This window comes from Pholcus phalangioides, unplaced genomic scaffold (assembly GCF_987345545.1).
Source record: "Pholcus phalangioides strain wild (caught in Gottingen) unplaced genomic scaffold, Ppha-v1.0 ptg000008l_1, whole genome shotgun sequence".
In the NCBI taxonomy this organism is placed as follows: domain Eukaryota; kingdom Metazoa; phylum Arthropoda; class Arachnida; order Araneae; family Pholcidae; genus Pholcus; species Pholcus phalangioides.
In genome coordinates this window covers 30,823,871-30,847,027 of record NW_028301601.1, presented here as the reverse complement: position 1 = coordinate 30,847,027, position 23,157 = coordinate 30,823,871, and the positions used below count along the sequence as shown (strand labels likewise).

Genomic DNA, 23,157 nt, shown 5'->3' with positions numbered 1-23,157 from the left:
ATTACACAATACCCGTAATCCGAAACAGGGACAAGGGGCTTCAAAGAGAATAAAGTACTGATACAGAGAGTAAAGTACTCCAGCACTGATTGGATTCTACTCTTTTTTTGAACGCCAAACCGGGGGTAAGTTGGCGGAAAATTGGCTGCAGCCGTGGGGGTAGATACGACGCCAAACGGGAATATTTTCCAAGGGGATGTCCGCAGCGTTTCATAGTAGCTAGTCATTCTACCTGCGAGTTTGTTGGAGTGTCGGTTGACTTCCCGTACTTTTTTTTTTATTTTATATCCGTACACATATACTTTAGTTATTTGTTTTCCTGTACCGTCAGGTTATATCCGCGACGTGAAATTCCCGGTTTAAACAAAGGGGTTTTTTTTTCCCCCGACGGAGAAATACAATTCGGCACGGAGAAAAAACACGCAAAAAGATACTTTTTTTAGTGAAAAAAAGCAAGAAAAGTGGTGTTACACGTTTATCGTTTTCATAGGAAACGAGGATTTTTTTCATTTTCTACGTTTTCTACTAATTTTATTTACGAATGGATTCGCTTTGAAGATAAGTGTGGTGATGAAAGAAAAAATATTTGTGTGAATTATATATAAATATTCTTGTGGTGCAAAAATATATTAGAACAACACGGACTATAATTCCAGTGATATGCTTATGATTAAGATATTTTTGCTTCTTGTGGCGCAAGCCTATGGGATGGGTCCTGACCAGGAATTATATGTTACCGAAGGTGATGATGATGAAGATATCACTGAGGATACAGGTGAGTGTCACAGATATTATTATGTGAAGAACATATAATTTTAATAAATATTAAATATATAGTGTTTTTCCGCAGAGATCACAAAGACGTGAAACTAGCGTGGAAGGTTATTGACATTTTATCTGTTACATGCACACGTGAAAAATCGAATAATCACTGTATTTTAGATTGATGAGTGTTCTGAAATAATCAAATAATGATCTTTTTCTGCTGCTGATAATTTTTTTTTATATTATGAACATTTTACGACGTTAAATTCATTGATACATTGTATATAAAAAGTCTAAAATAATGAATTTATACGTAGAGAAAAAGAAAGAGAAACAGCCCTTATATAGATCTAGTAGAAATATTATTCTGTGTTGGAAAAAATAATTAGAAATTATTTCAATAATTTCCAAGTGAAATAACTTGATTTAAACTATGATTAACGAGTGATATTAAAATAAAATACTAGGAAAACTAATTTTCGGCGAAACCCAATCAAAAATCACCGGTATTAGTAGAAAGTATGCATTACGATTATCTACAGCATCGTTGAATAAAAAATATTTCGTGATGAATCCTCAAAAAATAAATAGCTAAATATATTGGTATTTAAATTATAGTTATTGTACAAAAGTATTTCCCCATATTTAAAAAATAATTAAAAATCACGTCGATGATTTCCAATTGCAATAACCCAATCTGAATCATAATGTATGAGTTTTGATAATAAAATACATAATTGTAAAGCTTTGTTTTTGAGGAAAAAAAAGTGGTAATGAAAGAATTACAACTATTAATAAACATATATCGGGGTTATCTATAAAAGTAATAAACTATGGTTTTAGTATCATTAATTGGAACAAATTATCGCGATGAAAAAGTTCAATTTGGAAGTACAAATTGATTCAAATCATGAAAAATAAGTTTAATTTAGAGACTGCTGGGGATTAAATATAAACCTTCACCATAATATTAAAATCCCTGAAGAATTGCAGAAAAATGATATTAAAATGATTACAGGATGGAAAGCTACAATTACTCATGTATAAAAAACAGTTCAAGTTTAATTATATAAATTGAATGTGTTATTACTTTAATTAAAATACCTTTGAGCCGTTATAGATTATTCACAAATAACAAAATATTCTGCGCATCCGCATCAATAGCCAGTAATTAAAGGATTTATTGGAGTGTTTACGTAATTATAATACAAATTATTGCGACAACTAGTGGAAAGCCTTACGACATTCCATGAATTTTTTATAGCCAAACTAATAGTCGTAATGGATATGATATCCATTCAAATATTTCATGAAATCAATTACTCAAAAAACTGAGATTCTTCAAAAGACTATCAGGGTAATGAGTGTTGAAATATTACTTTTAAGAAATGAACATTACTATTCTACTGATGAAACATTTAAAGACTTATTACGAGATTACTTTTGAATTTAGAAATCTATATATATCATTAATATAATCCCTTTCAAGTTTTTTTTGAGGTATTTATGGACATGGAATCAAAAAATAATAATAATTTTTATCCCTAGGTATAAAACTTCGAAAACTTGGAAACTTATATCGATTATGGGGAGCATATATTTTCCGTATATTTTGGTTTTTCTTTTTCTTGTTCTCCAACTGTATTACTACTACGTTTATAAGAAATGCAATACGAGGCAAGGTTTAAGCTCGTGTTAGGATTTACTACGCAACGTGATATGAATCGAAATTTAGCAAAAAAAAAAAAAACTTCTTGCTCAGATACATTTCTGTTGGGTTTCTCAATTTAGAGACTTGGGAATGTTTTAAGGATTATTTCTCGTTTAGATGGTTGGAATATATATCACCTGATATATTATGAGACTTACATCATAACGACTGATAAACGTTTCTTATTTATTCCATGATATAGTAGCTATGTTTTAACATCCCTAACGGGACTTAAATATTACTTGAATTTCATAACTAATGTTTTTCTTCGGGATATGGGTTGAGTATTGCATACTAATGGAATTTTTCCTGCTTCCTTGGGCTTCAGAGATGTTTTTTGGTGCATGAAAGAAATACAGTCGGCGTTCGTTATAGCGACCCCCTTCGATACGCAGAAAACGGACGTTATATTGAGAAATCGTTATATCGAATATTTGCACAAAAAAAAATATTTTTTAAGAAAATTACATATTGGGACAAAATAAAAAAAAATTATTTTTTTTTATGATGCAGGAATTTGCTGTGAAATGCAAAAAAGTCAAAAAACAATAATAAAATTGCAATGATTAATTACATGCTCGAAATTCTCCAATTTCAAGGTCAAACATAATTTTGGAGAACAAATAATATGAATTTTGTACATTTCTTTTTGCAAGGGGGGAAGGGGGGTAATCTGCGTTAGAACGTTGTATCGGATTGAACGGTCTTTGTAGGTCGTTATATTGGATGGTAAATAACATGGAGTCAATAGGAAAACATTTAGGACTTGTTCTTTCGTTATAATGGAATGTTCGAATGACGCATGGCCGCATAACGAGCGTCGACTGTATGTATATTTGAATCATAATAAATAAAAAAAATATATATTTTTACACAAATGTAGAAAATTAGTGCATGAAAAAATACACTTTAAGATGTTTTATGTAATTCTTCTACAAATTACATCTTTAATTTGCAGCATCACTTTTTCGGGAAGTTATAGTCTATATACATACTTGAACATGCACTACCTGTATATAGGAATCTCTACAAATTGGCCACCAAACCTTATTTTTCCGTAATTTTTAACGTAAGCGGTACAATTGGTGGAGAAAGATTCAGATATTAGATACCGTACGGCACCCCTGACTGTTTGCAATTCAATATTATCCTCGATTTGTAGCTGCCTAACTGATCACGTCGCATCCCCAGGTTTCTCGGCACACCCCTTTGCAAGTCACTAATCTATAATTTTGAGTTACTCCACCAGCGCGTTGATTTCACCGCAATAATTTGTAACGAGAAAGAAGTCCGTTTTAAGGTGTACGTTTCCCAATGGATGTTACGAGTATGTAATTTACAAATGCTGAATTAATAACAGTAGAACTCCTCTTTTAAGGACACTGGTGGGCCAAAAAGTTCGTCCGGAAAAGATACCGTTAATCAGAGGTTTGAAATGCATACTTTCATTATGGAAGGACAGGCCTCCCTCACCAGACGCGTATCAAGCATTTCGTGGTGTTAGGGTACTACGTGGTGGTTAGGTTTAAAAATGTTTAGGGTACCCTTTAGCCCGATTTCATTTATTTTGTGGAAAGAGGGAGGAATTAGCATCTATTACTTCAGAATATACAGGATTGCGAGAATTATCAGTAGAAAAAAATTTCAGCAAGCAATTAAATGTAAATTTACACAAAAAGTGATTAAAATTCAGCACTGAAAGTAAATTTAAACTAATGCGAGATACAATTTCCGATCTAATGAAAATTTTACAATAGATAAATTATAAACAACTGGAAGAAATAATTCTAGCACCAATCAAAATTCAGAATAAATGGAGAAATAATTCCAGCAAAAATCAAAATTCAGAATAAATAGAAGAAATAATTCCAGCAAAAATCAAAATTCAGAATAAATAGAAGAAATAATTCCAGAACCTACCAAAATTCAGAATTAATGGAATAAATAATTCCAGAACCTACCAAAATTCAGAATTAATGGAATAAATAATTCCAGAACCTACCAGAATTCTGAATTAATGGAATAAATAATTCCAGAACCTACCAGAATTCTGAATTAATGGAATAAATAATTCCAGAACCTACCAGAATTCTGAATTAATGGAAGAAATAATTCCAGATTATATACATATATTAATAAAAATTCAGAAGTTACGGAAAAAAATCCAAAGTGGATGAAAATTAAGAATTAATGAAATTATTAACTCAGAAAGTTATGAATTCAATGATGAAAATTCAGAATAAAATTGAAATGTTTGTTGTGAGTTCAGGGCCTCACAACGCGTGGAGAATCGGTGCGACCGCAGCTGTCGCACACCCCTAAGGGCGGCTCTGTACGAGGGAAATTATTATTTGGCCGTAAAAGAAGTGTGATCGCATTTAAGATGTGAATGTTAAGAGTCGTTTTAAATTGTGCGTTGGATTTGTCATACAGTAATATGAATGACATATATACAGTCATAATAATTTGCAAAAATATATTTAGTGTCATTTTTAGAGGTAAAATATCAAAGTTGGAAAGTAAACTTAACGTAAATAATATATAAAAATAGAAAAACGATCTCCGAACGTTTTTTATTTCTCTTAATATAAGTTATTATTGATTTCACTAAGTTTTGAAAAGAACAAATATCTTAAAATATTCAAATTAGTTTATTCAGAAAATTAAAATTTCATTATCTTACTGAAATATTTTCAAAGTTAAATTTGAGAGAGAAAATGAAGAAAAAAATTATAATTTGTGAAATTCAATTATTTTCTCCGTTCAAAGCTTACATAAATTGACTTATATATATGCAAATGATAACAGCGGATTCAAATTAAACTTCCGAAATAAAATATTAGCTCTTTTCAGATGAACTACTTTTTAGCTGTAATTAAATTAATGAAATATTATTAATGTGATTAATATACGAAAACTTTCAGATTGAAAACTTCTACGGGGGGAAGATTGCATTTATGTCGAGATAATTTTATTTCATTCCATGCAGGAATAATTATTGTTGTTTTTGTTGTTGTTTCTCAATTATTATTATACATATTTAACATTGTATCGATGCTAATGTAAAAATAATACTGAAAAAGAAGAGATGAAACTAATTTTTTGATAAAAAAAGAGTTTTCAGTTGATGTTTCGCCTATTCTACAGTGGTTAATATCATCAAGAAATGAGTGCACGCCGGACCTACGTTTATGTATTATTCTTGCATATGCGCTGCTATTGTACGGATGCAAGGTGAGAATTGCGGCTGATTGGTTATCCGCACTGATTAATAGAATCCCATTTGCTGTCCTGACTATCTAGTCTAGTTTTGTCCCTCTTATTCAATGAGAGCTTATTACCTTCACATTCCGCATGCATAATCAATCGGCCGCAGCGCACACCATTCCGTCACAGCACAATAGCAGATTGGATTACTTAGAGTCCACACTTAAAATGCAGGTTTTGATCCCAATTCAGCATCAGTACACATTTTCTGAGCTTACCGTCAAACTAAAGTTTGTAAAAAGCGACGGGTTAAAATAAAAACACATAACTATATTATACTTTGGTGTAGGAAAATATTCCTTCAGTCGGGGGGAAGTCAATGAAAACTTCATAATTAAGTACAGTCAATCCTTGGTTCACGAACTTTTCGGTTTACGGACAAAAAAAAAGATTCGGTTTACGAACTATCTCTGTTTGCGAAAACGCAAAACGGCCTAAATCGCGAACAAAGCATGTTTCCGACGTTTGCGATTGCAATTTTTTCTTTCCGACAGAATTTTGTTGAAGGATTATCTTTTATCAGACTGAAGTTAACGCCATTAAATCCAGCCCATGGATAATCAGGTCATTTCAAACTTTATGAAGATCTGAGGGACAGAACTTTTCCAAAGATCGTTTCCAATTATCCGACACACAGAACTAACAGTCACAAACTTCTGGAAACATTATTTTATCTTATCTTACATTGCATAGCTCTTGGCAGCAAGTGTCTCACAGAACCATCAATTTGGCTTAAAGTATATTTTGGGGCCAAAGATAATGTTGCAAGACAAATTTTTGAGGGCTTCGACAGTGTTTGTTTTGATTACTATTGGTATGCACAGGAGCTGCTGTAAAATTTCACATTAGAAATTATCGGCGCCCCAGGAACGGATTATTAATTCATTTTGCATATGGGGATTGTTTTCGGTTTGCAAACGATTCAATGTACGATCGGACTTCAGGAGCGAATTAAGTTCGTAAACCAGGGTTGATTGTATATGAAAATATTATTCAGTGATATATTGCATGCATTGCTGTACGCCAATCAAGTGAAGGGGAATTCAGTGAAATACCCCCAGTTGCTCTAAGACCGAAGTTCTTAAGCTTTTCTAGCCGCTACCCAAAACCAACAATATCAGCTTTGCGACACATGACATTGCTTGTTCTTCGAATTTAGGAAAACCAGTGAAGCAATAAGTGCATTTATAACAGACTGACTGTAAGTGCATTCGTGCGCCTCATCTAGAAATCCTCCTGTGAATTAAGTTCATGTCGTGACCCATAGCTAGAGAATCCCTGGCTGCACGTAGATTCGTATGATTTTCCTCTGAAGAGCCTATAGATAAATTTCGTTTCAAAACCCATAGCTCAAGAGCCCAAAGCCGTTCGTGGATTTGAACGCTCCATCTCGGGACTCTCCGGGACTCAAATATGGGTCTCGACCCATAGGTTGCTATGGGTATCTTTTTTTCAGCCACCTCGTTGGACATTTTGCCTGTTGTGTGGAAAAAATCGATTTTTTTCAATATGATATTAATCTCCGTAAACCTGTAAAAAAAACGACATAAACAAAATAATTTGGCCCTTTTAGTACTACATTATGAAAAATGAAATAATTATCATGAAAGATTTTTGGTAGGTCGTTTTAATTGTAATTAAGTCCTAAAAATAAATAAATATTTCATAATATATTTATTCTATTCCTTTCAGGCCCTGGTGCCCCAAATGTGTGGGTTGCTCTTTTTCAATGTAGAAGTTTATTCTCTTTAGATCTCAAGGTGTTAAACCCTGATTTAAAAGATTGCATAAGTTTTTGTGTTAAAAAATATGTTGAATATGAACTTTGGGGACTTCCATCAGAGAGGGCAACGCTTCAAGTTTAACTTCCAGGAGGTTTTTAAGATGTCTTCCACAAGAAAGTACCAACAGGAAAAGTTTGATGTATTACATAATATTGAGCTAAGTATTGTAGGAAAAGTACGCCGCTGTGGTGGTCGAGTGGTTATAGTGACGGACTCGCGATGCGAAGATCCGGGTCCGAACCCCACAGTGGTGGTCGGCTGAAGTTGGTTTTCTGTGGCTCCCAACTTCAAGGCGCGAATGCGAGCCGATCTCCCCGTTAAAAAGTCTCGCCACAGAGAGCAACAGGCCTACAACGTTACAAATATTCAATCATTACACTTCACTCACAATTTGACGTCTACATGGCAGCACTGAAATATCATACACAACACTCAGACTGTTAGGTGTACACACTCACTTTGTTCCAGACTCTGCCACGAAGCTGGACTGGAAGAGATCTCGTCAACGGGATAAGTCCGGCGGCAGAGACCCTGGCGTTCATTCATTCATTCATGTAGGAAAAGTACGTGAATATGAATATAGTCAGCAATGTTGACAGAAAAGAAAATTGAACGAGGTGAATTATTTCCTCACAATAAAAAGCATATTAAATAAATAAACTAAAATTTGAAGAAAAAAATGAAAAAATTAAGATTTGGTGCATTTATGTTTTTATTTTCCTAGTATTAAAAATGCAAAAATGCTCAAAGTATTAGGTAATCACTTATAAAACAATACTTTCTGCTAAAAATGAAAATTAGAATATGAAATATGAGCGTAAATAGAAGTGAGATTCATTCACAATCCAAAAGAAATAACGACAATGAATGTTTTTTTTTAGTTTAATATATTTACTTCCTAAGTAAAAACAAAAACTTTTCACTTACGAATGACAACATTGCTCCCAATAGGATTTAATTTTCTTGTTATTCGCTACCAAAACATTGAATTAAAAAAATCAAACAGATGCCAAATACAAATGAAGACATTTTTTGGATAACAAATACGTAAAAAAACATACACGTATGTTGTAGCACTTAAATGAGTTGGAGATTGCAAAATAAGTTAATCCGAAACGAAGTTAATCATGAGAGAATTCCTCTCTTAAGATACGTCGGGGAAAAAACGTGATTTCGATACATTTAATTTCTATAAAAAAAAAAAAAAACAGATAAAAATTCTTTAGCATTGATAAATAACCGAAGCAATTTGAGAATTACTCATTCAAAAAAAAAAAAAGCATTAATTTCATCTCGAATTCCGAAGAAGCATTCGAGAATTATTTTGTAAGAATCTTATGGTATTGAGATGATAAACGCTCCCTCATCAATTAAAATATCTTCTATTTTCTTATGATTCAAATTTTTCATGATGATTTCAAATTTTATTTATACGTTATTTGATATGATAATTTTTGAATGGTTATTGGTTGAAAATTTAAAAAAAAACGAGTAGCGTTTAATAAATTATTTCGAGATGTTATTTAAGATGAAACTTTCTTATAATGACCTGGGTTGTGTTACCTTAGACCATGACGGAAGGAGAAAAACATTTTTCGGGCAATTTTGTGGTGGGAAAAACTCTTTTTAACCGCATTTGAAATGCGAAAAATGACTAATTAGTGCATTTTTCAGACAAATTTCCATCTTAACAAAGAAATAAATAACAGTCGTGTTAGTTTTTTCTCGTGTCTTTTATCGAAAAATGGCACTTTACATTTAAAAACAGGATACTGAAATATAATTTTTAGGGTGTCGCAGAAATTTTGAGGGGGGGTTTCCATGAAAAAGTTCATGAAAAATCAACAGACTTACGTGCCGGCTTTGCGGTTAGATTTCTCAGACAATCTGATTTTCTCTGACACAAAAAAAAACATAGTTGCAATTCTTATCATTAGGTGACATTGTATAGTATTGTTCATTGTTAATAAGCAAATGTGATTCCCTCCTAATCCATACATGCTGAACCCATGGACCTTTTACCTAATGTGGATCTCGGAGTCTTCTCATGTGTTCTACGGCCGCGAATCTAATTCCGCAAAAATGAAAAAAAACGCCATATTTATACAGATCACTTAAGCTGCCCGCGATGCAGTTTGAATTAATTTAAGTGGGCCCACAACACAATTCCCAAATTGTTCAAGTGACCCGTAGTGCAGCTTCACATCACTTACGTGGCCCACTGCACATAATTGAGAGGGGGACTTCAGATTGCTTATATGACCCGCGGTACATTTTACAGATTACTGAAGTAAAACACGGCATATCTACAGAGTGGAACCTGTGATTAGTTCATCACCGAATTCTTAATAACGGAGATTTGAAGAAACGGGTAACTTTTTTTTTTTAGAGCAAAGGTGTTCAACATTTTGAAGAGTGCAGACCACTTCACTGGTTCAAAAACGAGTTACGGTTGCCTAAAGTGATTTATAAATGCGTCATTGGTCACTCGAGTGATCGGTAAATGTGCTGAGAACCACATGAATCATCTGAAAATGTATCGCGGATAACTTAATTGAAATTAGAATGTTCCAAGTGAGCTTTAAATGTGCTGCGGGTCACTTAAGTGACCTGTAAATGTGCGTCAGGTCACTTGAATGATCTGTAAATGCTTTCCAGGTAGCTTGAGTGATCTGGGAATGTGCTTCCCATAGTTGAGTCTGATAGTCATGTTTGACAAACTACTTATGCGTTGAGCATGAATGACCTAAAGCATTGATTCTCAAACTTTTGCCGCCCGCGGCCTCATTGCCCAATTTATGTCTCATCTGCGACTGTTCCTAGAATAATTTAATATATATTTTACCTAAAAGAACCACTTCAAAGCATAAATAGACACGAAAATCAATTTCAACAGCACCCCTGGGAGCCACAACGCTGACTCATAGAGTCATCTTCGCAGGGACAAGTTTTCATCGTACCAGGAGGATATCGCGCAAATGAAATCTCTCGCAGCACAGCGGCGTATGCAGTGTTGACTCGAGCGGATTTTTGGTTATGGAGGTACCTAAAATCTTAGGTATATGTTCGTAGCAGGGCCGTCATTAGATGCTTGGTTACCCGGGGCAAGCGTGCATTTTGACGCCCCTTTGTAATGTTGAAGGAGAGGTTTCAGAATTAAGTTTGCGCCCCCCTCGATTCCAGCGCCCAGGGCACGAGATCCGCCTGCTCCCTCCTAGTTGCGGCCCTGGTTCGTAGTCCATCGAATCGCCTAAGCTGAATGATGCAATGCGTTGCATGGTCTTTGCATCTCGCACGATTGTTGTGTGTTCTTAAATATGAGCGTGTGCACGCGTCAAGCATTTCTAGTTGTTTTAACTCTCTCAAGAGAAATAAAAGTGTCCGTTGTATAATCTAGATTTTTTTTTTTTTTTTTGTGTATTTTGTTAGCCTGGTGCCGAATAGAGTCACCTATCGGTGAATATTTTCAACTTGTGGCGAGAAAAATCTTAATAATCCACAAGCCTGAAAGTATAAACTACAAATGTGTTTAAGTTTCTGTTCCAGCTGTACTAGAAATATATATTTTTTAATATTTTAGTATAAACTGCTGGGAGGTATTATATATATATACTAATGTTTTATAGTGAAATGTTCTTTGCTCAAAATTAAGCTTTTTGTTAGACAAGGAACATTTTTTCGAACACCACTCGTTGAAATGTCTTGAGACTCTATGTGTCTCTCAACAATATGGCATTACATACTTCAGCACGAGTCTTTTTCATTAAAATCATTTTTAAAAAAAATTATGGCAAAAAGTATGACAAAATTTTGTGATTTTTGAAAAGTTGCATATTGTTGAAATCGAAATTCGAGATGAAAATAACCAACAATTAAAATCCTAAATGCCCATATTAAATTATATAAAACTATCAGTATTATTTGAGACAAAAAAGATTCAAGGGTCTAAAAGGAATAGAAAATTTTTAAATGTTCATTAAAGCAAGTAGAGCTTTTCCATAAGAAAGCATAGGAGGCCAAGATCGTGCACCTACGCGCGTACTGGCATAACATGAAAAATTCAAACATCTGCCATCTTCAATTCAAAGTATATGGAGACAGATGGCTGCGCCCGCCAGAACGCGAAACGAGCGCAACTCTGCCTACATAATCTACATAAATACCTTAGTATTATGTTTTATCATGCATATATTATATATATATATGGTCTTTTGTTTTTATGGTTGCATTTTTAATTTGGTTGCTGTATTTTAGAAATATATCACGTAAATATTTTTCATGGGCATCTTTTTTCAGCCACCTCGTTTGGTATTTTGCCTGTTGTGGCCTTTTGTATTTTTAATATACATACACTCAGAACGCACATTCCTTCATGTATCGATTCGTTAGAAATTCCGGAAAAGTAATGAGCATGACGTGCGGTCTTTCTTTCTTTCATACAGCAAAGGCAATTCACTACCGAGAGAGTTGTGCCGGAAGTGTGAGTACCTAACTGTCTGGTATATATGCGCCCGAGTGACGTGGTGGTATATACCAGATGCTCGTCAACCACCGTCGAGGTTGTCGTCACCGTCTCAGGTGTAAACCCAGACGAGAATATAGGGGCCGTTCAAGTATTACGTAGGCAAATTTTTAGCCATTTTTGACCCCCTCCCCTCTCCTTGTCAGCAAAAGTCAGCAAAACGCTGACCCCCCCCCCCTTGTCAGCAAAATTTCGTCATCACCTCAGCCCCTCTGAATCCTAACTCATATTTTCATAAAGGGTGGTTGATGACGTAAGCATTATCAAAACCTCCCCCCCCCCTGTCATCAAAAGTCAGCAAATCTGAAACCCCCTCTCCCACCCCCCATCGATGATGATGTAATACTTGAACGGCCCCCATAGATAAGATATTTTCCTCACTAGCTTGAGACGACCACCGATAGATGGCACCTTCGTTTACAACCTAACTTCTTAATGGCAGTAAATTGAGATATGGAAAGTGTTGGTGTTTGTTGAAGTAGTAGTCTGGTACATGCAGGCTGCTTATATAGCGCCGTGTCTGACTTTTCAGTGCTGACTGTCTATATTTCAGTAATGAAGTGTGATGATTGGATAATTGTGCCGTTGTTGCTCTCTGTGGTGAGACTATTTTAAAGCGGAGATAGGCTCGCATTCCCACTTCGAAATGGAGAGCCACAGGAAACCATATTCAGTTGACCACCACTGTGGTGACGGTGGGGTTTGCACCACCCTTACGTCTGGACGTCCGGGGGGGGGGGGGGCAACCAAACGAAAAATTTATTTATTTATAAGCATTTTTGCGCAAAAATTAAAATATTGAAATAATTTATTTTTCATGTTATTTTTAGTTAGTTTTATCAATTTGAATGCTTTTTCAAGGTTAGTAATTCGAAATTTCTCTGTAATAAATTCCTTGTTCTCTCCTTAAAATTTGATCCTATGTACACTCCTGCTTAAAGTTACCGGGCTCCTACACCACTGCTGAGACCGAGTACACCCCTGGCTCTGATGCAGCTTATGGGGGCGGGCCCGCATCCCTACCCTTGGTTAGTGCATTACTACTGATCACCACAGTTTTTTTCCTAAAATTTTCTAAATAAACTGAAGAAAATGCATCGTGGCATTCTCTTCAGAACAGTCGCAGATATTTTTCAGGTAGAAGACACTCCCCACACTTCGCCACCGACCGAAGATCTCTAAAACATTGACTCGTGCATGTTTTTTATACTTACAGTAAATAAGTATTTGCCTATCCTAAAAGAAAAGAATAAAAAAAGAACTTTTTTGTACTGGGTAGTACACAGTGCTTTCTTGGCTAACGAACGCATTCGTTCCTGAATCACGTTCTTAGCCGAAACGTGATTTCTTATAGATTTCTATGGAAAATAGTTTGATTTGTCCCAGGTTCTGCCCAAAATTTAAAGATACGTTTTTCTAAAACACCATTGAGAACAGCAAAAATGAACGAAAGCTAAATTTAACAGCTTTAACTTTGGATAAAGGAGAATCTACAGCGCACTAAGAGGTACTGGAGATCTTTTTATTTTACTCTAATGTACACAACCAATACCAGCTTTAGTCTACCAGACTAAAGTCGGTGTTTATACATCCCAGTCGAGTTCGTAGGGTGTACAATCCATTTGAGATTTGGTGAGGACATTTCTGTGTCTGATGCATGCAGATAAGATCCTGGAATGCTGATAGATTGAGATATATATATAGATAGATATATCCTAATAGACTGATCAGTTTGGTGATAAGGACGTTCCACTGATTGAACGCGTGTTCTGAGAACATAGGCTCCATTTTTGACGTTCATCCATCTTTTAAATCTTATGACGACACTGGCAGACTGTGCATGACGAAATTCTTTAAGTACTCATATCTCAAAAAGTACGCAACGCAAATCAAAAGCAATGGTATCGCCAAATGAACATTGCAACGATGAATCCAATGATATTACTCCGTTTCAATATCTCTTCCCGTCTGGGCACCATCCCGCTTCCCGGATTCATAACAAATTGCTTTCCGCTATATCTCAAAAAGTACCCAATGAAAATAGACGACATTGGTATCGTTTATTAGTTATTCCAAAAAAAAAAAGCCGATGTCTTTTAACATAATGAAATCAATGCGTGCCAATATGTCATTCCTACCAAACCATTTAAGGCGCAAAAAGCGTAGTGAAGTCAAAACTTGCTGCCGTGTAGTCTATGCCACAGCCTACACCAATTTTTTCAATGCATTTTCTATAAGCTGAATCTTTTATTGTACGTGAAATAATTCAAAATAATACATCTACAAATACATACCCAGTTGAACATGAGTTAATTCATTCTGGCATGAATTTTGACTACGATTGACGCTAAAATTCATCTCCCGACGCGGCTGTTTTACGTATGCTCGTGTATCCATTACTGAAAAAATGTTCGTAAGCCGAATCCATATTCGTTAACCGAGGCACGAAAATCATGGGAAAAAACAACTTTGTTAGACAAGGTATCACTTCATCTTAAGAAACTTTATTTTAACGCCATCGCAAATTTAACGGGACAATTATTCGGCCTCTACGAATTACATTATTTATTATTTACATTATTTCCGAAATTGACTTTAGTATAAAATAATTCTTTTTAGTTAAAAAATAAGCTACAATTTCTCATAAGAAAGTACTAAAAAAAAATAAAAATACATAATTCTTTCCATGAAAAAAAAATAAAGAGTCTCGCCAGCTGGGCAACGGCGTCAAGACGAAGAAACATTCGCGAAGTTCAAATGGAATAGTTTCAATGCGTTTCTGTGGACCATCTATCACGAGATAGACACACACATAGCTTCCTATACTAAAGATAAAGACCATTCATCACGACATCAGACCGAGTCCCTATCTTCAATGACTGACCACACGGAGTCGAAAAATGGGCATCCCCCTTGGTGCGGTAGTGGGAAAAGACGTCATATTTTATAACTTCTCTGGGAGATGTACGATTATTCCGTTTCTTTAAGGTTCTTTTCCCTTTTTTTCTTTTATACTGTTTTACTTCTTGTTCTATCTCTCTGTGTGTACGTCTTGATTTTATTTCTTATGTTCTTATTCTTTTTCCTTTTTTCTCCTCCCTTGGTCTTACTTCTGGTATTTGTTCGGCTGTTGGTCTCACGCGAAGGTAATTTCGGAGAAGAAAAGACTTTTCCTTTCCTTGTGATGTTCCGAAGTTCGAAGCTATAGAAAAAGGTTCGGTTGAGTTAAAGTTATGACTTCAGAAATGGGAAGAAATGTTTTTATATTTTTTTACTTTCCTATATACAGTATAGTGCAAGAATTTCTTTCAGCTTCACCTCTAAAGCAATGGTGGATAAGAAAAGAAAATACCAAAAAAAGAAGTACGAAAGAAAGCCATGTTTTGAAGCCAACATATATAACCATTACCTTTCTGAAAGTACAAAATGTTCTTAGGGTTGAGCGTAATAAAAAAGTCCGAACTATTTCGAGAAATATAAACTGACTCGTATGTGGTAGGAAAAATAAATAAATATCGCTTGCTTTCTTGTAGGCGTTTTTTTCCCTATCGCACTGTACGGCCCTCAAGTTGAACAGTTTGAACACTAGATATTACATAAAAGTTTGCTTTCTATTTTCCTCGAACAACCCTATTCTCATACTAGAATTTACTTTCTCTGATTCTCTTACAATATCTATATATGTTGTTTGTTTATTTATGTATTTTAGAATGATAACATGTATATGGTGAAAAATGTATATTCTTAATAAACTTGAGAAAATGTGAGGAACATTCTGTCAGTTTGAGTAAGTATATAAGTGTGTACCAATGTGTTGTATGAGTCATATGCAGGGCAGTCTAAATCCTACGGCAAAAATAGGAGGCAATAGCACACGTAAAAGCAAACAATTTTTGCTGCGTAAACCAGAAAATCAATGTATTTACTATAACAAAAAAATGACCTTAGGGGTCTTTATCAATCATAACGATTTACGTTCGTGACAGAAAAATCAACTCTAAACTTATCATGAAAAGCAATTCGAAAAAAAAAATTTCAGAGGAAGAAACATATATCCAAATATTTACGCCAGTTAAAGGTTTATTGTAGTTTTGACTTGAGTGAATAAGTTAACTCTGACCCTGCATAGTAAAATTATACTCAAGTCGATATTTTGACAGAAGAAAGAAGGGAAGAACAATTTTTTTATGAGTCACTTCAAGGGTTAAATTGGTACTAAGCTTCCACCTGAGAATGAAGAACCATGTGTATTATTAGTTAGATCTCTGGCTGAAGTTGTAGTTGTTTTACCTCGACCTGTAGGCCCTCATGTTGAACAGTTGTAACGCTAGATATTACATAATTCCCCCCCCCCCTTTAACACCCATTCCCATTCTGGACATTTCTTTCTCTGATTCACTTACAATGTCTATATATATGTTTTATAATTTATATTCCAATGATAACGAATGCATTTCTAAAAATGTTTATTCTAAACAAACTTTTTTTTGAGAAGATGCACATTAGAAATTCTATCAGTTTCTAAGATTATGCGTTATAAATATAGTTCGGTTTTATATGTCTTTACATATATATATGTATAAATTTATTTAAAATCAATGTAAAATAAACTTATTTTTTATATAAACTTACTTAAGAGAAAAATTTTGGCTCGATGAGATTAGTTAGTAAAACGAAGAATTTTTTTCGTGCAATAAGTAATGGTTTAAAATAGTTTAGACTGCATCAACACTTCTCATTATCATGTTATTTTGTTATTTGAGATACGAATGAAAAAAAATTAGGACATATTTTCCGTTTCACAAGGCATATTTATATCTTTTTTAAAGCATAAATGTATTTTTATAAAGAATTTTTTAGATATTATTATAGAATAAAATCCTAGCCCTAGTTATATGTGTGCCATTTTTTTTTATGAGTCATATACAGAACAGTCCGAATTCTTACGACCAAATAAAATAGTTGATAGCATACGGGGAAGTTGACTCTCTAATTTGCTATAGGTTCTTTTCAACATTATTTTCTATGGAAATAATCTGGAAACACCAATCATAAGAGAACATTATTAGAGAAAGCAGTCTACTGGATTTTCGATTCTAAAAGACGTGTAGGTATTTCGTAAATCCATAACAAAACAGTTCTGCAAAATGAATATTCAAATATAACTTGATAAATTTGTTTGTATTTCTGTTAAATTTAATTGAATTTTGGCACTGGATAATCGGAGCAAACCGACGCAAACAAGCATCCAGAAAAACATTTATGTGACTGCTCATTTATTAGTATGCAAGTCATGTAAGCAACTAGCCATGTTTTCCGAGACATCTGACCATACGAGCGTATGTACTAGAGCTTAATACAAAAATAAATGTGCAGGAATAAAATCCATAGGACCTCACTCCTAATAGTGATATCATTCGATATGAGCCAGATCAAACCGTCTAGAAAATATTTTTTTTTCCTTCCATAATATTCCACATTGATTCAGCGATCCGCCTCACCTATGCGTGGGTGTATGCATATTTACATGAATACGTTATTTTGTAAGGGATGGACATATCAGATCATTAAAAGTCCATCATCAAAGCATTCAATTTCTTTCTCCTGGCAATGATGATTCCAAGATAGTTTTGCGGGAGACGAGACAAGGGAAAAAAAAAACGCAAATTTTTAAAGACGGAAAAGTCATTAAAAGTTCTCATTTTAAATGTGAGTCAATGACCTGATACGGTAATATTTTGACCTAAGTTCCATGGCACCGCATTTAGTGATTTGTAGTTGCTAGAAACGTCTTGAAAAGAAAAATATTTAAAAATCTTCTCCGTGATTTCTTCTCCTTCTCTCTAGCAGCTGATGATATAGAAAATATTTAGCTCGAGAGAAACTTCTGGAGTAAAGGGTATTATTTTCTAAGCTGCAGCGTTTGTTTATTCCTTTTTTTCCTCCCTGCTTATATAAGTTACGGTGAATGTGAAAAATCGGTTACACACTTGCCATTCGCCTTGTTAAATTTGATAAATTTATCACTTTTACCGGTGAATATGCATAATATCCAAGCCTAGTTGGCAAATTTGATTAATACAAAAACATTATCACTTTTACCGGATATTATGCATAATACCCACGCACCGTTGGTAAATATGATAAATACTGGAAACATTTTCCATTTTACCGGCGATTACGCATAATTACCAAAGTAAATTTGATAAATATGGGAAAAGGAATTCCCAAATCAGCCTAGTATGTGTGGTGAACATAGTCGTACTTATATGATATAGTATATCATATGAGTATGATTTATCTGACGGCGCGATGTTTGGGTATTATGCATGATCGTTAGTAAAAGTGATAATTTTTGTAGTATATAATAAATTTGCCAACGACGCTTGGGTATTATGTGTAATCGCTGTTAAAAGTGTTTACTTTCGGGAAATTTATCAAATTCACCAACGACGATTGGGTACTGTGCGTAATCGGTGATAGAAATGATAAATGTAAGGAAATTTTTAAAACTTACCAAAATGCTCAATGGTCATATATAATAACCGGTTTATTATGTATATAATCACAAAATTTATCACATTCACTGTACGTAACATACATATAGTATTTCTTTATTTCGTCTCGCGATTTTACTAGAAGGACCGCATCGGTTATTTAGGCCGTTTTGGACTTTCTCGCTCCATTGTTTCGATAAACCAGGTTCTTTAAATAGTTTAAATTTCATCACTTTTGTTTTCTTTAAATACTGAAACATGTTCTCCAACTACCATCAGTTAGGGAAAAAACATGTCGAGATATTTTTAGTTTTACTGGTCAATTTTGCCGGTAATTGTATAGACAAATTCGCTGCATGCACAGCAAAAAAAAATTTTGAATCGTGATTTCCTTTAAAATTCCCTTTAAATATTTGTTCTCGATTGGGCTGATTTAAAGCATCTTTACTAACCGGCTAATGATGAAATAAAAATACCAGTTCTGGCAAAAAAAGAAGTAATGCGAAACACTGAATAATATCTTAAGGCTAGTAGAAATGTGGTACCGCATGATGACTGTTCTACTTCACCAAAACTCGCTGAGAAACAAACAGAATAGTACTGTGCAGTGTTATTCTAACTACAAAATAATGAAAAACCGGAAAAACATTTCACGTGAAATTCAACAAGGACCTTTTGTCGACCCTATCGCGTTTGATAGCACCACATTAAGATGTTGCATTTACTGCTTTCCATAGTGAGAAAAAGGATATTATTCCTGTACTAACAAGGAGAGGGTCAAAAAAGAGACCTCAGAAAGTTTTGAAAAAATTGTCACCGATTCGACTCATTTAAATATGCACTAAAATAAAAAATAAAAAAGTATGCGGAATAATTATGGGTCACTCAAAAAAAACTAAATATTAATGTTTTAAATGCCAATAGAGACCAAGAACGCATTTAAAATCTCGCAAGTCCAGAAGAGTGACGTCATTCAAACAACACAAGTACAGCACAGACAATGAAAAATGATATAAAAGAGAAATAACTAGTTTCTGGAAGAGTGAAGTTGGGGGAAAGAAAGGAAAATATGTGAAAAGAAGTGTTTTATAGACATTGCCAAGAAGCGCGAGATGCGATAACTAGCCAACTGCTGTCATTTTAAATAATTTCTTTAAGAGCTTAATAATTTTACTTTCCGCCGCTAATATTTTTGTTCTTATTTTTTTCTAGGTAAAATGAATATAATTAAATATATCCTAATTTTTTAAGGAAGACCCCCCTTGGGAACCTTTTCTTGTGAATTTATTGCATTGCAATGTTGGAATATACATATAGAAAGTTACCGCGAAAGCCGTCCGTGCGAATATCATTCATTTGCCACTGCACGTTATCTACAATATTCGACTCAGCATGACCCAAGAAATGCTTCTTCGACTTGTGGAAAAAATAAAACTGGGAAAAGTATTTTTCCCTCTTGTTGAAATTAGCTAGAAAGCTTAGAAAACCTTATTTGTTCAGAAATCAGAATTTTTGTTGCTGAAAACAAAAAAAAAAACTGTTTTATATCAGGAAACAGACAGAGCGATGTCTCAGATACAACCATACAATTACAAAACAAGCGATAGTAAATTAGTAGTAGATGATAGTAGTATTCAATTAGTAAAAAAAATGCCATCGGAAAATGAGTTTCAATGCAGCAAAAGTATTGATAAATGCAAATAAAATGTGATGTGCGAATGGAACCGCTGTTGTAGTTTTCAGAATATCAATAGTTTTTATCGGTTATACAATACAAATACAACGCCACAACAGGCAAATTGCCCAACGAGGTGGCTGACTTAAGAACATCATGGATCCTCCGAGCCATTTTTTGGAGGCCCTACCTACTACTGCTAGCCCACACCCCCCCCCTCCGCCCGCGGAACCCCCAACTAATCGGTACATGCGGGAATGTGCGTGTACGTGTAGTGAAACCTGACGTGAATTTTTTTTTGTTTCTCTGTAATGCTTGTTATGTGTAGTGCTGCCATCTGCCACCAGTTTTTCTAACTATGAGTGAAGTGTTATGATTGAATGATTTATCGTTGTAGGACTATTGCTCTCTGTGGCGAGACTTTTTAACGGGGAGATCGGCTCGCATTTGCGCCTTGAAGTTGGAACCACAAAAAACCAACTTCAGCCGACCACCACTGTGGGGTTCGAACCCGGATCCTCCCATCGCGAGTCCGTCACTATAACCACTCGACCACCACAGCGGCCAATGCTACGAAGAATTTTCCCGTAATCTACATAGACTACATAAAACTGATTTTCTGTGTGTCAGCCTGTTCTCAATATAAATCTTCAATATTAGACCGCCCGTCACCAACTTTTGTATATATATATGTATATACGAAACAGGACCCGACTTAGACAACAGGCTACGCTAAAATTTCGCCAGAGCAGGGTAAATGCCTGAAATGGGCAAAAAACTATCGGGCAACAACGATTCCTGGGTCTCAACAATGACTTTCGGAATGTTTATTCTGGTTACCTTGGTTTCTTAACAATGCGTCTCAGACATGTTTATTCCTACATAATAGTTTGCCACTTTTTCAATGCTCCCAGGATATTCAGAAAACCCGGACAGCGCCGGGAATTATATCTAGTATAAAATAAAACTGAATTATGTAACTTATTGGAAAGAATAGTCCCACAAATCATGTTTTATTTCTCACCTATGCACATAAAGCTTAAGAAAATCGAATTTTGATAGTGAAAATCAACCTCCGGTCATTTCAGCTGGTATAAGTAATTCTACGTAGAACGAAACGTCGGTCGTTCTAGTGCTAAAAGTTCTCATTTTAAATCTCCGAATATGCATATGTAATACATAAACAAATGACATATTCAGCGCCTAACCAGGCTCTTTAGATCTTTTTCTTTTACTTTTTTTCGAAGAAATCGTAAAACCGAGTTCCACCGAAAACATTCTCCGCAACAGACAAAATATCAAAACATACAATAGATAAGATTTTTATCCCAATTGGATGTTGACAATTTCAACATCCAATAGGGATCACACCACGCTTCAGGGATCATCCACTTTTGGCCATGAAAAGAATGAAAAACCTGTCCTGGAAACGCCACTAAAATGATAGGCCGACCAAGATGCTTCAAACATTCATTCTTCACATGCACGCCCCCCTACCCATAGCGCAAAAAAGGGATCCCTCACATGAAACAAAGAAGCAAAGGATTATCGAAGTACCCACGGACAACGTCAAAAAAATGCCTAAAATGGTAAAACACGGGCAATTGTAAAAACCAGTCGTAAGTAAAGGGACAAAAGTCTTAGTCGACTTAAGCGGAGTTAAGCCAAACATGTGTCGAGTTAGAGATTTTCCCCTTCTTTGAAATTAGTATTGGACCAACCAAGGGAATAATAGATGTCGAGTTATCCTCGTGTCGAGTTACCGAGAGTCTACTATATTTTGACCTAAGTTTCATGCTACCGCATATAGTGACTCGTAATTTGTAGAAACGTCCCGAAAAAGAAAGAGTTTAAAATCCTCTCCTGAACTTCTCTCTCGCCGCTCATGACAAGGGAAATATTTATAAGTGAGCTCAAGAGAGATTTCTAGAAGAAAAAAAAGTTTACTCTCTAAGCTGCAGCGTTTGTTTATGCCTTTTTGCTCACTGCTTATATCTTCTTTCCCCCCTTTTTGTGTTTTTCCTCCCGATTTTCTAGAGTCAGAAGTGCTTGACAGACGTCGTAAGTTCACTTAATGCTAAAGATATCTCTACGGCTTTGCCCATTTAAAAAAAAAAAAAAAGTAGGAAAAAGACGTCACAAATAACAAAAGCAGGGGGAAAAGGGGGCAGTCGAAAAGAAATAGAAAATAAAATGGAGAGAAATAATATAAATCGAAACAGTTTTCTTGGCAGTCATCCACGGTTTTTGTTGAAAGGGAAAAAATTATAGATACGAGTTTCTCTTCTTTGAAGAACCTACGGAAGCATAACGAATTCGACGACAGGTTCCATAGGAAGGGAAATGCAGAAATACATCCCGTGGCTTGAAGAAAAATCAATATCTCAAACATTTCTTTCTTTTTTTTCAATTTTATTTATATAAAAAAACAACAAAACAAAGTAAACAAAGAAGCGTCAGCTCAGAGAATAATTATTCCCTTATTTGTTTCGGAATTTAGAATTTATCTGACTTTTTTGGAGAGAGCCCGGAATCGATTAGTTTCGCAACCATGGAACTTGTGGGTTTGAGAGCTCGAGATAATAAATTTATCATTTTATTTAACGTTCCTATAAATGCTAGGAAATGGACGTTCCTGATAAATTCAAAATGATTGCAAAATGACACTGTCGGCGAAATAAGTGAGTTAGTGAATTTAAATTGACGATGAAGCAGGTTATATATATATAAAGAAGAAACATCGAGTTAGATGGAATAAATACCTGGAAATGTGAAATGCATGATAAAGAAACGAATTGATACAGATAAATTTGTTTGACTTGAAACGCAGTTGAATAGTATCGTCATGGTATGGCGTGAGAATTCCCAAAATTTGCGTATCTTGCAGTCGTAGGTTTTTTAACGTAGAGCAACGTAATTTCGAGTCATAATTTTGA

General features: G+C 34.8%; 1 protein-coding gene across 1 annotated transcript in view; it reads left to right on the top strand.

Annotated features, from left to right (window-relative positions):
- The first annotated feature begins 207 nt into the window (after nt 1-207).
- Nucleotides 208-23,157, top strand: part of LOC149084183 (neural cell adhesion molecule 2-like) — a 341,669-nt gene continuing 318,719 nt past the window's right edge. The window contains exon 1 of the mRNA XM_089234530.1: nt 208-775. Coding sequence (XP_089090656.1) covers nt 661-775 — 115 coding nt within the window. The 5' untranslated portion in view covers nt 208-660. The remainder of the gene's footprint in view (nt 776-23,157) is intronic.